We start from the raw sequence: 12,957 nt of genomic DNA on the forward strand, positions 1-12,957 counted from the left end.
AGGAAGGACGTAGTAGTCTTTTGCAAATTATTATTATTATTATTTTATGAATTTGAGAAAAGGGAGGTTATTAGAAGTTATCTGAGTCATTCCACGCATTCACTTCTTCCTAACTCATTTTCTTTCTACGCTTCTAAAGACCAAGGAGAACCTAAAGGAGAGAACCAACCCGATTTTGCTCGTGCTTCATCTTTTGTTCATCAAGGTAAGGAGGAGTGAGAAACCTCGCTCGAGGGTGTGAGAATAACTATTGGGTAGCAGGATTGGCCCCTAATCCCTTGCCTAATGCATGCTTTAGGAATAAGCAGATTATGAAATTTTTCTGTTGTAATATCTGAGTTTTCTGTTGGGATCATGTTTGGATGTGATGCATGAATATATGATTGATTTTGAAATTAGATAAGTTTTTATATGAATTAGAGTGCTATGTGGGTTTCTGTGGGAAACCCTATGAGAAACAATTAGGGGTATGATCTTTTCACAACATTTAAGGTAGTTTACATAAAATTGAGTATGGATTCATGATCTGGGTGTTAATTGAAGTGTTTTTACCCATTGAATGCTATAATTATGTCAATGGCAGTGAAATACGCAAGATTTTGCAAAGTTAAGTAATGCAGGTTCGCGTTGGGGCACCAGGTGCAGTTCTTCGTGTCTGGCACAATTTTTAAGCCGGGCTTAGTCTTTTTAAGTCGGGCTTAGCAGTTAAGTCGGGCACAATTTTTTTAAGCCGAGTGTAGGAAAGTTTTGTCGAGCAGATTTCTTCCCTTTAGGTGTGTTATTTAAATCGTCGGGTGCGCTCAGGGCGCGCCAGGCGTGATGCACCACTTTTGGTGTGGCATTTAATGCGTCGGGCGCGAGTTAGGGTGCGTTGGGTGTGATCCCTATGATGTTTTACATGTTTTATGTCTTGTTTGAAGGGGCAAATTATGTGGGAATTACCTTATTATTGTGTTAACGTAAGTGATGTGTTTTATGAGCATGATAAGGACAAGAATCTCCAAATGATGATTTTATGAGTATGATTATATGAAATGTGAAATGTGAATAAGTGACATGAGACATGTTGTGAATTACGTGTTATTGTGAATACTATGACTATGAGAATGTGAAACATGATGAAATGAGATAAAACATGAAATTCCTTGACAAGTAAAATGTTGAGTCCATGAGTTTGTGAATGTGTGACATGCATCATATGCATTTATGTGATGAGGTACGATATGGAGTACATCGTTAGGGAAGGCCCTCCAAGTGTGAAACATCTTGGAGGAGTCCTAGGGGATAGTGCAATTTGGAAGGCCTAATTTTTCTCGTTTGTGTGCATAAGACGTATCTTGTGCAGCTTCACTATCCCGATGAGACCCTAGTTAGCAATACATCCTTCTAGTTGATAGCGCACGATAGAGCTGGCATGTAAAACTACTCCAAGTATGTTGCTTCGGCAACATACCACATGATATGTGATTATAAAACACGTGACTGGCGCTACATGCATGCATTTATGAGTCGAGTTCATGACATCATTTCATGATGAATGACTGTGTATGAGTTACGGTTGTATGTATAATTTAAAATTGCACCTGATTAATGTGTAGCTATGGATGTGCTTGTTAAGACTTGTGTGTGTGCTGCCTGACTATTATTTTTACACCTGAACCCAAGTGAGATGTTTCTCACTTCCCTATTTGCTTTGTATGTGTATTTTATTGTGTTGCAGGTGATCATCAACATGAGGATGTTGGTGATGAGGCTTAGGCTTTAGTTGGGCGTGCTCTGATAGGATATGTGACATCGGGGCATAGTTAGGCTTAGTTAGGATTTCCTTATTGTTATTTAGTTTTGGAAAAAACTCATGTTTCATTTTCTTGTAAATTTCGTATTTGACCATGATTTACGCTTGTGAATGTGAATGCTCTACTCTTATGTTAGTGGAATCATTCTTTTAATTCAAAAGATCTTTATTACCTCGAGAATATGTTTTATAATTATTGTATATGTATGTTGGGGTAGAGGGTGTCACAATACCACTAAATGTGACACCCTCTACCCCATATTCATGATTATGCAATAAATAAGAATAATTAAAATCTTTCATAAATGAAACCAAATTCTCAAATATCTTACGTAGAGGATTTACATTCATAAACTCATAAACAATATCTTCAATGCAGAAATTACAAAGGAAATATCTTACGTACACCTGGAATAGCTTGTTATATCACTTGAATGCGGCCTAAGTGGCACACCTGGAATAAATCATTTCATCATTTGTGAACCAAGGTACACCTAGAATAACTTGTTATATCACTGGTATGCGGCCTAAGCGACACACCTGGAATAAATCATTTCATCACTAGTGACCCAAGGTACACTTGGAATAACTTGTTACGAACATCACTAGTATGCGGCCTAAGCGGCACACCTGGAGTTATATATGCACATGATGCATGTCACAAATTCACTATTTTATTGACTCAACATTTCACTTATGACGTTTCATCATATCTCATGTCACATTATTTCACAATATCATATTACAGAACATATGTTCACCTTTCACATTCTCACGTCATATTCAAAGTCTCATACAAGAAACTTCTCATAGTCATATACATCAAAATAATACATAAATCATACTAAGAAATTATTCAAAACATGAAGCCATCATCAATTTTACATATATTTCCTCAAAATCATCCAAAGATCATATTCCTAATTTTACTTCATAGGGTTTTCCACAAGAACCCATAGAGCACTCTAATTCATATCAAAACTTGTCTATCACATATTCATAGATCTCATTCAACAAGGAACACGACAGAAGAATCAGAAAGCAAAACAGAAAACATTCACATCTTGCCTATTTCTCAAAAACTTCTCTTAGGAACCTACATAGCACTCTAATTCATATGAAAACTTATCTATTTTTAAAATTAAACACATATTCGCACTTAGAAAACATCAAGGAACACAGCAGAACAATCAGAAAGCAAAATAGAAAACTTTCATATTTTGCCTGTTCCTAGAAGCATGCATTTACTACTAGAAAATAGAAAACTTTCATATTTTGCCTGTTCCTAGAAGCATGCATTTACTACTAGAAAAGGACTCTTCAACGTCACCAATTCTACATCGGTTTTAGTAAAAATGATGTAGAAACAAAATATGGTGGTATTTTTGTAATTATTTGAAAAATATAAAGCATATTTACATCGGTTTTAAGAACAAACAATGTAAATGTTGAATATTTTACATCGGTTTATTGGAGAACTAATGTAGAATTGAAAACGCGGTGACAATTTTGTAAATAAGAGAAACAAAGTAAACATATCTACATCGGTTCCCTTTATGACCGATGTAGTAGTGAATAGCTTTCCCTCACCCATGCGTATGTGCTATCTCCAAACCCTCTCCAAACGAAAGCCCTCGTGCCATCTCCGTAGAAAGCCCTCTCCAAACGAAAGCTTCTCATCACTCTTTGAAGAATTGTGCCTGTTGTTGGAGCCAATTTGCTTTGTCAACACGCCACCGAGAGGAAGCAAGATGCCATGGCTTATGTCGGCAATCTTGACCCTCAGGTATAAACTTACCATTCTCCGCTGTCCATCATTCTCGCATTTTCTAGGGTTAACCCTTTTTCTATGCGATACTCATTTCTCTTGGCCTTGACCTCTCTGCATCTACAACTCCTTTCTGGTATCTCTTTCTCTTTTCCTTTAATTTGTGTCTTTCTGTTGAGAACTTCGTGAATGCTGGTTTGAGGGTATGGAGCAATTTGTATTTTTTAGGGTTTTTTTTGCTATAAAATGAAATAGAACAAGTGGTCTTTGTGGAGACTCTAATAATTTTCATATTTGATCTAATTATGCTTACTTAACTGCCGCATTCGACTTGCATCCGTTTCTTGTCATTGTTAACATTGCTACCAATGGAATTTTCAAATAAATAGTTACTGGACTGTACGGTTTGTACCTAGGTAGTTATCTCGTAGGTGAAACTTTTACCTCGTATTCTGATTTTCATATAAAATAGGCTGATAAAGGTTCCTTTTTTGTTTATTTTGGATATGGCTTTGTAAAGGACAGGAGAATCAAATGTTTTAGCTTTTAAAACTCCACCATTTTTACAAGTTAATTAAATCTAATATTTCTGTCTTGAAAATAGTTTGAAAGATGAGCCTTTGTCCTTATGGATTGTAACTTCCTAACGCTATGTATCACACACCTGGAAATGATAAAAAAAAATTTAATTCTCTAATTTATTTAAATTTCTTACAAGAAAGAAGGAAAATTTCCCCCTTGCCCCCTCCCTCCTCTACTTTTGTCCTTATCGGTGGCTTATGAAAATTTTGTGTCCTTGAACGCCTAGCCAATAACCCCTTTTCTATCCTTAATTTCCTTTTGAGAGGAATCTGGATGTGTAAGTATAGTTCCAGGCATAATGATACGGGTCAAATTGTAATTAGATGGAATTACAGGTAGTTAAGTGAGGATAGTTAATAATAGGAGGATTATTTTGGTCAAAGTTCCGTGTTTTTAGTAGTTAGTAGTTCGTTGGGAAAACCAACTAGTATATTAGAAAACTGTCTGATACAGAATTGTTAAATCAGTTGTGTAAACAAATTTCCCAATCTTGTGAATCAATCATACTGTCTCAGAACTCTTTCTATTCCAGGGTTCTCTGTTCTTCTTAGTTCTTCGGGTTAATTCCATAATTCCTAGAACTGATCATAGCAATTGGTATTAGCTTGGTTCCTTCCTTCACAATCATCTATGGCAGAAAACACGCGCATTCAAGCATCTGTTCGTGAAGCGGAAGAGCGCATCAGTACCAAGATGGAGGAGAAATTCATGGAACTTGCAACATCGATGCAGCGAACCTTGATCCAGCACATGCAAGAACTGTTTCAAAAACATACACAAGATAACTCACCACCTTCTCATTCGGGCAGTTCCATACGTGGCGGGGAATCTTCTTATTCTTGCAATACAAGATTGGCGCGTTTAGACTTTCCAAGATTTAATGGCGACGGGATTAAACAATGGTTAATCCAGTGTGAGACTTTCTTTTCGGTTGACAACACACCTGAAGATTATAAGGTGAGGTTAGCAGTGGTACATTTCGAAGGAAAGGCACTTTAATGGCATAGTGCATATGTGAAAACTGTAGGATTAGAAAATTTACCTTCTTGGCTGGAATATACACGAATCTTGCTGGATAGATTTGGGGAAATTTGTGAGGATCCAATGGCGGACTTAATGAAGCTAAGACAAAAAAGTTCTATTACGGAATATCATGAAGAATTCGATTCGATTGTGTCACACGTGGAATTATCTGAAGCACACCAATTAAGCTGTTTCTTGGGAGGGTTAAAACAAGATGTTCAAATGATGGTCAGAATGTTCCAACCTGATTCGGTAAGAAAAGTATTTTCCCTTGCAAAAATTTATGAAGCTTCTACCTTAAGTAACCCTCAATTCAAACCAATTCTGAAAAACCAGAAACCACAATTTTCTTCTAAGCCACCTATTCTATCCAATCCATCTAAACCTGCAGAATCCACACCTATGAAGGCCAAAACCTTTAGAAACCTGTCACCCGCATATATGAGTGAGAAAAGAGCTAAAGGTCTATGTTACTTTTGTGATGAACCTTTTACCGCAGAACACGGATTAACCCATAAAAAACTCCAAATTCATGTCATGGAAATTGATGATGGTGAGTCAGTTGACACTAGTGAAGATGTGGATGTGGAGAACAGTCCAAAGGATTTGATTGAACCTCAGATCTCTGTACATGCCCTGACTGGTATTGCTAGTTTTAGAACTATGCGAATTACAGGCTATTATAAAAAAAAAACCCTTGCATATCCTTATAGACAGTGGTAGTACTCATAATTTCCTTGATGTTCAAGTTGCTTGGAAATTAGGTTGCTTGATACAACAAATGGAAACTATGAATGTTATTGTGGTTGATGGTACTAAAGTCAGAATTTCTTCAATGGTCAAGAACTTTGGTTGGACTATTCAGAATACTAATTTTTCTTCTGACATGATGTTACTACCTTTAGGTTGTTATGACCTGGTCTTGGGAATCGAGTGGCTGGTTACATTGGGAGATATAGTTTGGAATTTTGACAAACTTTTTATGGAATTTTCTGATAGTGGCAGGAAGCATGTGCTGCGAGGTGCTTCTTCTACCAATATTAAAACTATAAGGAAACAACAGGTGACTAAAGCTCTTAAAGAAGGTGTTCATTTGTCTGTCTTACAGGTAGGTGATGCTTCTGAAGGGTTGTTGCATTCTTTAACAACTCATGCTGACCAACCTGAAATACCAAGAGCAATAGATGAACTGCTAAGTCAGTTTGTGGATATATTTGATGAACAAACCAGCTTACCTCCAAAGAGATTAGGATATGATCACAAGATTCCCTTAATGCAGGGCTCTAATCCAGTGAACAAAGGGCCTTACAGATATGCGAAACAACAGAAAGATGAAATTGATAGATTGGTGAGAGAGTCACTCAAGTCAGGTATCATTCAGCCTAGTAATAGTCCTTATGCAAGTCCTGTTGTTTTGGTGGGTAAGAAAGATGGTTCTTGGCGAATATGTGTAGAGTACAGGGAATTAAATAAGAATATAGTGAAAGATTAATTTCCAATACCACTTGTTGATGATCTTCTGGATGAGTTGTATGGCTCTGTGATTTTTTCCAAAATCGATTTCAGATCCGGTTACAATCAGGTGAGGATGGATCCTATTGATATCCATAAAACTGCTTTTAAAACACCTAGTGGCCATTTTGAGTATTTGGTAATGCCTTTTGGCCTCACCAATGCTCCTGCCACTTTTCAGGGATTGATGAATGAGGTCTTTAAAGACTATTTGAGGAAGTTCTTGCTAGTTTTTTTTTAATGATATACTCATTTACAGCAGTAGTTTAGAAAGCCATATTGGCCACTTACAGCAAGTTTTGACAACCATGAGAGAACACTCATTGTTTGCCAAGAGGTCTAAATGCTATTTTGGAGTTACAAGGGTAGAATACTTGGGACATTATATATCTCGAGAGGGGGTAGCCACTGACCCAAGCAAAATTGTAGCAATCCAAAATTGGCCACTGCCTCAATCCATTAAACAACTGAGAGGTTTTTTGGGTTTATCAGGCTATTACAGAAGGTTTGTTAAGGGATATGGAAGTACAGCTAAACCATTAACCAATATGTTAAAGAAAGAAGGGTTTTGTTGGTCTTCAGAAGCAAAGGAGGCATTTCAATCCTTAAAAACAAAACTGGTACAGGCACGAGTTTTAGCATTGCCAGATTTTACCAAAACCTTTGTGGTGGAGGTAGATGCTTCGGGGTTTGGAATTGGAGCTGTGCTAATGCAGGAGATGCACCCAATAGCTTTCATAAGTAGAGTCCTGAGTCAATAACAACAATCCCTCTCTACATATGAAAAGGAGTTATTGGCAGTAGTGTTTGCTGTCCAAAAATGGAGGCACTATTTGTTAAATAGACATTTTATTATCAGGACTGATCACAGGAGCCTCAAGTACATGTTAGAACAGAGATTAACTACCACTTTTCAATAGAAATGGTTAGTTAAATTAATGGAGTTTGATTTTTCCATCGAATATAAGCAAGGGAAGGACAATACTGTTGCTGACGCCCTTTCTAGGTTGGGAACTACAGATTGTTGTGCTATCCAAGTTCATCAGTTAGAATCTGATTTATTAGCTCGAATCAAGCAATCTTGGGAAAGTGATGGTGATATTCAAAGGTTAATCAGTGAGGTTCAGACCAAAACAACTTTACATAAACATTTCAGTTGGGATAAAGGGGAGTTAAGGAGGAAGGGTAGGCTGGTTATTGGTAAGGATTTCAAATTAAGACAGGATATTTTGGGTTGGATGCATACAGCAGCTTCAAGTGGTCATTCGAGAAGAACTGCAACCCTCCAAAGACTAAAGGCAATGGTTTATTGGAAGGGCATGACTAAGGATGTGAAGGGGTTTATCCAACAATGTAGTATTTGTCAAAGATGTAAGTATGAGACAGTGGCATCTCCTGGTCTCTTGCAACCCTTATCTATTCCTGAGCATGTGTGGCAACATATTACTATGGACTTTATTGAAGGATTGCCTAGTTCTTATGGGAAACAAGTTATTTTTGTGGTAGTTGACCGGCTAAGCAAAGCAGTTCATTTCATGGCATTAGCTCACCCATATACTGCAGCTGAAGTAGCTCAATCTTTTCTAGACAATGTCTTTAAATTGCATGGGTTTCCTGAATCCATAACAAGCGATAGAGATGCTATTTTTGTGAGTCAATTCTGGCAGGAACTTATGGCTTTCCAAGGAGTACAGATTCAACTTTCTACAGCTTACCACCCTCAAACAGATGGCCAATCTGAGGTAGTGAATAGATGTCTTGAAACTTATCTCAAGTGTATGTGTGCTGACACTCCCTTACAGTGGTCTAAATGGTTGGCTTTGGCTGAATGGTGGTACAACACCAATTATCACAGCACCATTAAAGCAACTCCTTATGAAATAGTATATGGTTAGCCCCCACCTATCTACTTACCATATCTACCTGGTGAATCTAAGGTGGCGTTGGTCGACAGAAGTCTTCAAAGGAGGGAGGAAATGCTTAACTTTTGAAATTCCACATGAGGAGAGCACAAGATCGAATGAAGCAATTGGCTGATAAACACAGATCTGACAGGAAGTTTAACATAGGAGACTTGGTCTATGTGAAGTTACATCCATATAGACAAATTTCAGTAGCTTTCAGAATCAATGCTAAATTGGCTCCTAAATATTTTGGACCTTACAAGATCATTGATCAAGTGGGTTCAGTAGCTTACAAGCTGCAACTTCCAGCTGAATCAAAAATCCACAATGTGTTCCATGTTTCTCAATTGAAAAAGCATGTTTGAGAAGTTACTACTTTTGTCAATATTCCTATTTCTGCTACTGATTCCAGCAATGAGAAGGAACCAGAAGCTACAATTGATCGTATGACAGTTAAGAGACAAGGCAAGGCAGTCACCAAAGTACTTGTACAATGGAAGCATCGGCTACCTGAAGACTCAACTTGGGAATTTTACTATGATTTGATGAAAAGATTTCCAAATTTCCATCCTTGAGGTCAAGGATTTTTGTAAGGGTGGGGCATTGATACGGGTCAAATTGTAATTAGATGGAATTACAGGTAGTTAAGTGAGGATAGTTAATAATAGGAGGATTATTTTGGTCAAAGTTCCATGTTTTTAGTAGTTAGTAGTTCGTTGGGAAAACCAACTAGTATATTAGAAAACTGTCTGATACAGAATTGTTAAATCAGTTGTGTAAACAAATTTCCCAATCTTGTGAATCAATCATACTGTCTCAGAACTCTTTCTATTCCAAGGTTCTCTGTTCTTCTTAGTTGTTCGGGTTAATTCCATAATTCCTAGAACTGATCATAGCACATAATGTATATATATGAGAGTGTAGTCAATTCAATAAATTGCAGCATTACATCTTTGCACTTTTTATCAAAGAATAACTTTAGTATAGCAGGTAATGAATTTCAAACTCTTTCTTGTTTGTTGTATTTTTTTTAATATACACAGCTAGAGAAAGCAAGAATTGAATAGACAAAACGTAGAGGTTAATAGTACATTGATCTAACAATCCTTGGTTGCTGACTTGTTGATTGACAGCAGCTAACTAAAGGATGGTAGTGTAAAATGCCCATGCCAGCAAGGTGCTTTATCTGAATACGTGTCACTGTTTGGTTTAGAGAGTATTAAATAATGATCACATAATTTGGATTAGATATCTAAATTGGGGCAGGGTAGGTATTGACGTGAAAGAAAGAGAAAAATAATTTGGTTTAGAAAGTTGATGTGATTTTTTATCATATAGACATAGTTCACATCAGTAGGATAGCTTGTAATTTTTTTGATTTATGTCCCAAATACAGAGCTTCAGACAACAATGTGGATTACGGAGAAAGAAATACATATTAATTTGCTATGAATTAAGGTTATTGATCACTACTAGAAATGCCTTGTTTACATGCGAATTGAGTTATCTCTAACTTAATTCCATAAAGAAATGTATAATTGAGATGTTTCTTGTTTCTAGCATTATTCAATGAGTTAATTCTGCATTTTGCACTCTAACTGTTCGTAGAAATGCTTGATCGAGGTTTTTTTATTTTGTCTTTCATTATTCTTCAGCATGCTTTGTTATTATTTAGTTCGGGCCAATTGGATAAACTTACAAAATTACATTAAATTAGCTATATATTTGATTTTAAATAAAATAAAATTAATTAAACCAATTATTTCCTTTTTCTCTTTGGTTTTCACTCTAACAAACTTCGCTTCCTTCATAGTATTCTTCAACTTGCAGGAATCTTACGAGGACCAGTTATATTCCTTATAAAGGTCCATAATCTATTTACTTTGATTCTTTCTCGTGATTTTTTAATCACACGTCTGCACCTAATAGCAAGTGATGAGTAAATATCATAAATTGCATTATAATATTAGAAATTTAAGAAAAATGATAGTTAATATCTCAAATCTCATGATTAAAATGGTTGTTATAATTGAAGATTTAGTATAGTAATTACTGAGTCTAAGGTTTCAACAACAAATTTTGAACTGTCACAACGAAACTAAGAGGCATGTGCCGTAATTTTTTGTTGTTCGTCTGTTTTTTGTTTGTTAAGGGCACAAGTTACCATCTAATTATTTTCTTTTTACTCAATTTTAGAACAAAATTAAATCTATGGAAAGACTCTTTGCAATGACTTGTTGTGAGCTTAAATTTGTTAGCTTATTTTCTTCCCTTTTTGTAGCTTGACATTAAAACCTCTTAGATAAACTCTTGCAAGCATTGGAATTGGTTGTGTTAGTGAGTTTTAGAAAATTTGAAAATAATGTGCATAGAGATATTTTTAATTTGTCATATATTTTCTTATATGTATATGTTAACATATTTGATCAGTGAGTTTTAATTTTAATATATATGGTAGTAGCAATTCGATATGTTGTACTCTGAAAGATCAACCTGATGTGCATGTTGTCCCCACTACTAGAAAATTATTATTCTACATCAGCAATTTTACATTAGTTCTACTAAAAACAAATTTAGTTAATGGTTAGGTTGACTTCTATCTACCAATAAAAATGTAATGTTTTTTTCTATTATAACAACTTAGATATTACTGGGTAGGGTAGCAGCCGTGATGTAAATTGGTTTCTATTTTAACCATTTAAATCATAATAGCGTGTATAATCTTCCATTAGGATCTCTACAAGAGTTTTTTCTACTAATTAACCACTTTTAAGTTTCATTTAGTGGATTGAGCTCATAAAAAAAAGATATAATCAAACGTTACCTCATCCTTTGTTAGGCGTGGATTGTATTGCATCTCCTCTCCAATAATGCTTACCTACAATTAGTAATTTGTTTAAGCAACTCACAACAAATTTGGCAAGAAAAAAGCTTAAGGGTGTCCTTATGTGGCAAAGGAACATAAGAATAGTAGTATTTCAAGGTTAAGTTTGAAAGAATAATACCTTTTTATTAATAGTCCAAATAACACCTTGAAGGCAGGATATTTTTGCTAAAATTAACAAAAAAAAATTGACGTTCAATTTAAATTCTTTTGTTAATTGATTTATTATAAATTTTTAAGAATATCGTTAATCATCTAGTGAACAAATAAGCTTTAATAATTGTAATTTTATTAATTGATTTTGCTTTACCATTAAAAAGAACAATCCTTTCCCTTTTTTTAATTATTTTTTACATGTTTTATTTGTTTAATTAGTTTGTTATCTAATTGGATTTTGAACAGGCCACTTAACCAATGCATTATTCTTATTACTGCACAGTGCTCCACAACCACTATGGAGAGTCATCATGAGTTGTATACCATGACTTTAGAGTACACAAAAGGGAGTGTGGCAAGAGCAATTAATGTGTAGGATTCTCTGACCGATGTGTCTGGTGCTTTAATTTAGGGAATTGTGTACCATAAACATCTAATTTTGATTGGCAGTGTGGTATCAATATTATTCCTACTTGCAAATTCAATTACACATTTGGATAATATTTTTTATATTTTATCAAATCTGACACTACAATTTGCCTATCACATTTGGATTTCAATTTCATTTTTATGGTTATGCTACTGCTATAGGCATCATCAATATTTATTCGTTTCATTAAAATTTATACATAAACATGTATATTATAATTTGTTTGTGTGATTTTTATTATTGTAATTTGGTGGCCAAGTTAATCTTGATGCACAATATTTATCCATTATATTTATATATGAAAAATGTCTAAGATTTATATATATGTTCATTACAGGTAATTAGAAAGAATCTAAAAACAAGAATGATTTATTTTTTAAAAATACAATCTACATCGGTTTTCTACAGAACAGATGTAAATTTATGCATAAATCTACATCGGTTCTTAGGAAAACCTATGTAGATTTGTGTATACTTTTACATCGGTTCTCAAGAAAACTGATGTAGATTTATGCATAATTTACATTGGTTCTAAAACCAATGTGGAAGAGTATAGATTTTTTAAGTCGCTCTATTCTACATCGGTTTTTAGAACCGATGTAGATGACTTCGCAGAACCGATGTAAAATATGCATCCTGTAATAGTGATTAGGCAAGGGATTGGGGGTCAATCCGGATACTCAACAATTATTCCCACACCCGAAGCGAGGTTTCTCACTCCTCCCTTACTTGGATAAGCAAAAGATGAAGCTAGAGCCAAATCTGATTGATCTCCTTCTCTTGGTTCTCCTTGGTCTTCAAAAAAGGTGTCCAGGAGCAGTGCTAGAGTCTACCATTTATAGATGTTAGAAGTGGATAGAATGGCCTATTTCGGATTCGGAATGGCCTATTCTGGATTCATTC

The 12,957-nt window shown here is 35.3% G+C and overlaps 2 protein-coding genes across 2 annotated transcripts; both read left to right on the forward strand.

The window, feature by feature from the left end:
* The first annotated feature begins 4,775 nt into the window (after positions 1 to 4,775).
* Positions 4,776 to 7,441, forward strand: LOC109789850 (uncharacterized). The gene is made up of 5 exons (XM_083064635.1): positions 4,776 to 5,107; positions 5,225 to 5,811; positions 5,933 to 6,623; positions 6,735 to 6,876; positions 6,974 to 7,441. Exons 1-5 carry the CDS (start codon positions 4,776 to 4,778, stop codon positions 7,439 to 7,441), a joined length of 2,220 nt encoding a protein of 739 aa, XP_082920761.1.
* Positions 7,442 to 8,679: 1,238 nt separating this feature from the next.
* On the forward strand, positions 8,680 to 9,159 carry LOC145952294 (uncharacterized). The gene is made up of 2 exons (XM_083064636.1): positions 8,680 to 8,915; positions 8,997 to 9,159. The coding sequence occupies exons 1-2, from the start codon at positions 8,680 to 8,682 to the stop codon at positions 9,157 to 9,159; spliced, it is 399 nt and encodes a 132-aa protein (XP_082920762.1).
* Positions 9,160 to 12,957: the final 3,798 nt, after the last annotated feature.

This window comes from Cajanus cajan, chromosome 10 (assembly GCF_000230855.2).
Source record: "Cajanus cajan strain Asha chromosome 10, NIPB_CcT2T_4, whole genome shotgun sequence".
Lineage (NCBI taxonomy): Eukaryota > Viridiplantae > Streptophyta > Magnoliopsida > Fabales > Fabaceae > Cajanus > Cajanus cajan.